General features: G+C 34.6%; 1 protein-coding gene across 2 annotated transcripts; it reads right to left on the bottom strand.

The window, feature by feature from the left end:
- Positions 1 to 1243: 1243 nt before the first annotated feature.
- LOC106085564 (tRNA (guanine(10)-N2)-methyltransferase homolog) lies at positions 1244 to 3141 on the bottom strand. 2 transcript variants are annotated; one of them, XM_013249876.2, is made up of 7 exons: positions 2987 to 3141; positions 2874 to 2936; positions 2419 to 2811; positions 1961 to 2363; positions 1710 to 1902; positions 1551 to 1652; positions 1393 to 1479 (listed from the first exon to the last, which is right to left on the bottom strand). In XM_013249876.2, exons 1-7 carry the CDS (start codon positions 3047 to 3049, stop codon positions 1473 to 1475), a joined length of 1224 nt encoding a protein of 407 aa, XP_013105330.2. In that variant the 5' UTR covers positions 3050 to 3141; the 3' UTR covers positions 1393 to 1472. The 2 variants fall into 2 exon arrangements, with proteins under 2 accessions (XP_013105329.2, XP_013105330.2); XM_013249875.2 differs by having other exon boundaries at positions 1244 to 1652.
- Between the last annotated feature and the right edge of the window lie 214 nt (positions 3142 to 3355).

The following is a 3355-nucleotide window of genomic DNA, read 5'->3' on the forward strand; positions in this document are numbered from 1 at the left end:
TGGCACAAAATAAATAAAATTATTTTTTATTATCATTGGCAACGGGATTAAAAAAGTTGTTATTTAACAATAATGGACAAAAGTACAGTTTTGTGTTTGTAGTTTATTAAAATGATGGCGCCGCTGCTTAGTAATTTTTTTTAATGTCGTCAATAGTTTGTTTACCTATCATGAGTTGAGTATAATTCTTCTCGCGAAGAACACTGTCAACAAGTTTTGGATATATGTGTGTATATTGTAGTTAAGAATCATAACACACAAACAAAGGAAAATGGCTCGAAGTAGTTACATACACAAAATCAGAATTGCACTAATCAGATAGTGCACTCAATATTTTGTTGTTGGGCAACTGCCACTAGGTGTAAATGAAAATATCTTGATCATTTTCATGACATAATTACCTGGTAGGGTACCGTTAACAGCTGCGTACAATTTTTTCTCACCTAGTGCACTATCTGTCAACGGGTTTTGGTTGTGTGTGTATATTATAGTTAAGAACATACTTAAAATCAGAATTGGATTTATCACTGATTTTGACAGATAGTGCACTCAATATTTTGTTGTTGGGCAACTGCCACTACCTGTTAATAAATATATCTCGATCATTTTCATATTAACATCTCCATATGGCAACGTTCGCATTTGCAATATAACTGCTAGCAGTAACGGTTAGGATTATAAATGGGCCATATCGAACCATGTTTTGATACAACTACCATATAGACCGATCTTGGATCTTGAGCCTCTAGAGGGCGCAATTTTTATGCGGCCATGACTTTCAACATGCGTGTCAAATATGGCCTGAATCGGTCAATAGCCTCATATAACTCCCATATAAACCGATCTGCCTATTTTACTTTTTCAGCCCAAGGGCTCATTTCTTATTCGATTTGGCTGAAATTACACAATGACTTCTACCATAGTCTCCAATATTCAATTCATTTATGGTTCAACCACAACTTGGTATAGCTCCAATAGCGTAGCAATTCTTTTCTTTTATTTGTTTGCCTAAAAAAAAAGAGATACCGGGAAAAGAACTCGACAAATGCGATCAATGATGGAGGTTATATAAGATTCGCCCTGGCGGAAATAATCCCGCTTTTACTTGTCATAAATATTATGACATTTCATTGAATTGAGATTTATGAAACGAGTTTCATAAACATTTTTTTCATAAATGTTATGACAAAATCATTACTACCATGAATATTTCATTCTGTTTTGATAAATTAGTGAAATTAAATATTTTGATTTGATACTTTTAGTTTTGCGCAATGTTGTACGTAAGTTATTTACTTTCTGCATTATAAAGATGATTAAATCTTGCCTTATTTAAATTACACTTATTTTCCCTCCCATTGAGCACAGCTTTTCCACGTTTCAATGCTTCCAAACGCCCTTGGACTCTTTGTTCAGCTTTGCGCATGCGCCTCTCGCTTCTGCTCTCTACCGCATTATCGAAATACCTCTCTCTAAAATCTAAATTCAATGATTCGTCAAAAATAACATTGAAATCCTGATTTTTATCTGGTTCCGAATGTTTTTCATACGTTAAGAGGCGCCTTGCAGTTTGCCCACTTAAAGATTGTTCCGAATTTGAAACCAACCTAAGGTTCTTGTGAAGAGGTATCATTTTTTCCGTATAATCGTCTCTGTGGAAGTACAAGCCATATATATTAAAAGTTATGCTTTAAAATAATAGCAAATACTTGTGAAATGGCAGCCAACACACCAATCTTCCACCGTTTTTTAAATGCTTAGCAGCAAATAACAATAAATCCTTGTATAAATGTCGCAAGGAATAGTGAGAAGTTGAAGGATAGTGTGGAACATCTTTGTTGATTGGTTTGCCGTTATATTTTGTTTCAACCTTTTCTGTGGATTCTCGTATGCCATAAGGAGCTGTAAAAAAAATTAGAGCAATAATTGTTTCCATATTGGCCATAACAATGCTACTCACGATCAGTTATTATACTGTCAAATTTGATGGTGTCCCTCCAGAGCGGATTCGAAAAGTCGGCAACTACTACGTCTAGGTAACGAGTTTCGCAGTTATATTGTTGTAAATTTGACCGAATGCTTTCATCTTTTTCCCGAACTTTTTGAGTTATTCTGCTAGGTCTAGCACGGGCATGTAACATCATAAAATCAATATCGGCACCCAAAACGTAGCCACCAAACTTTGCAGCACTTACTAAAAGGGATCCAGTGCCTACAAAAGGATCGAATACAATATCTCCTGGCTGAACTAAGGCTTGGTTTGCCATGATTAAACTTAGTTGAGCATCCATGCTCGTGTTGCCGATAAATTTGCGTTTTTTCAAAGACATTTCTTTGATCAAGTGTCGCTGACCATTTCCTAACTGTGTGGTTCAAATTTTACAACATATGTAAAAAAAAATATTCAAACATACATACCCATCTTCCAAACAAAATATCTTCCGGAGTTTCGGGTACATTGGTAGGATCCAAACCCCAAAACTCTATATACCACCATTCAACGTTTGGACTCTTTAGATCAACATTACCCTCTAAAGGCAAGTAGTCCATAGTTTCAATTTTTTGTACTTTTTCTTTCTGCAAGAGATGCTTATTGTATGTTTCCACCGTGATTTTGAAACTACACTCTCTTTTAAACCAGCAATTGGTAGCTGCCGCATTAGATTTTATGTAATTTTTTAACTCTTTATGGAAACTTTTATAATCTTGACCATGGGACCATAACTCAAAAATCGCTCTTACACCTACAGATCTGGATCCTATTTTTAGTACGCTGTCTTCATTTGGAAACTCCAAAATCCAGAAAGGCTTCTACGAATCGGAAAATTGGTTAAAACCATTGTTGATTTAAGGTCATGTATTACTATAATTACCAAAGAATCCAAACTTATCTTTCGATATTCCAAATTGAACAATTGCACTAGCGAATCAAACTCCTATAAATAGCAAAATAATTTTCGTTTCTTGATAATATCTTTGCTCATACCGCCTGACGAAAATCCGTGTGCTCCTGCGCAAACCATAAAATGTATTTCTTCCAGTTTTTCATATTTATTAAAGTGTTGTAAAAATAAAATATATTTCAATATTTTGATTAAGTATGGATATAAGGTCTTTTAAGCTTGATGTGTTTTTATTTGTCACACATAAAGTTTGTTCGCGTACCTTTTCATTACAAATTTCAAGGAGAGTAGGAACAGCCTCTATGCTCTTTTGCAATATATTTGAATTAAAACAGCAGAAGTTTGCAAGATCTCAATTAATCTCCTGCTGGGAAATAAATTCTATTTTTATTTTAGTCCAATCCAGTGCAAGTGAGACGTTCTGGATAAAAAATCAGTGCAAAGTTGCATTG

This window comes from Stomoxys calcitrans, chromosome 2 (genome assembly GCF_963082655.1).
Source record: "Stomoxys calcitrans chromosome 2, idStoCalc2.1, whole genome shotgun sequence".
Lineage (NCBI taxonomy): Eukaryota > Metazoa > Arthropoda > Insecta > Diptera > Muscidae > Stomoxys > Stomoxys calcitrans.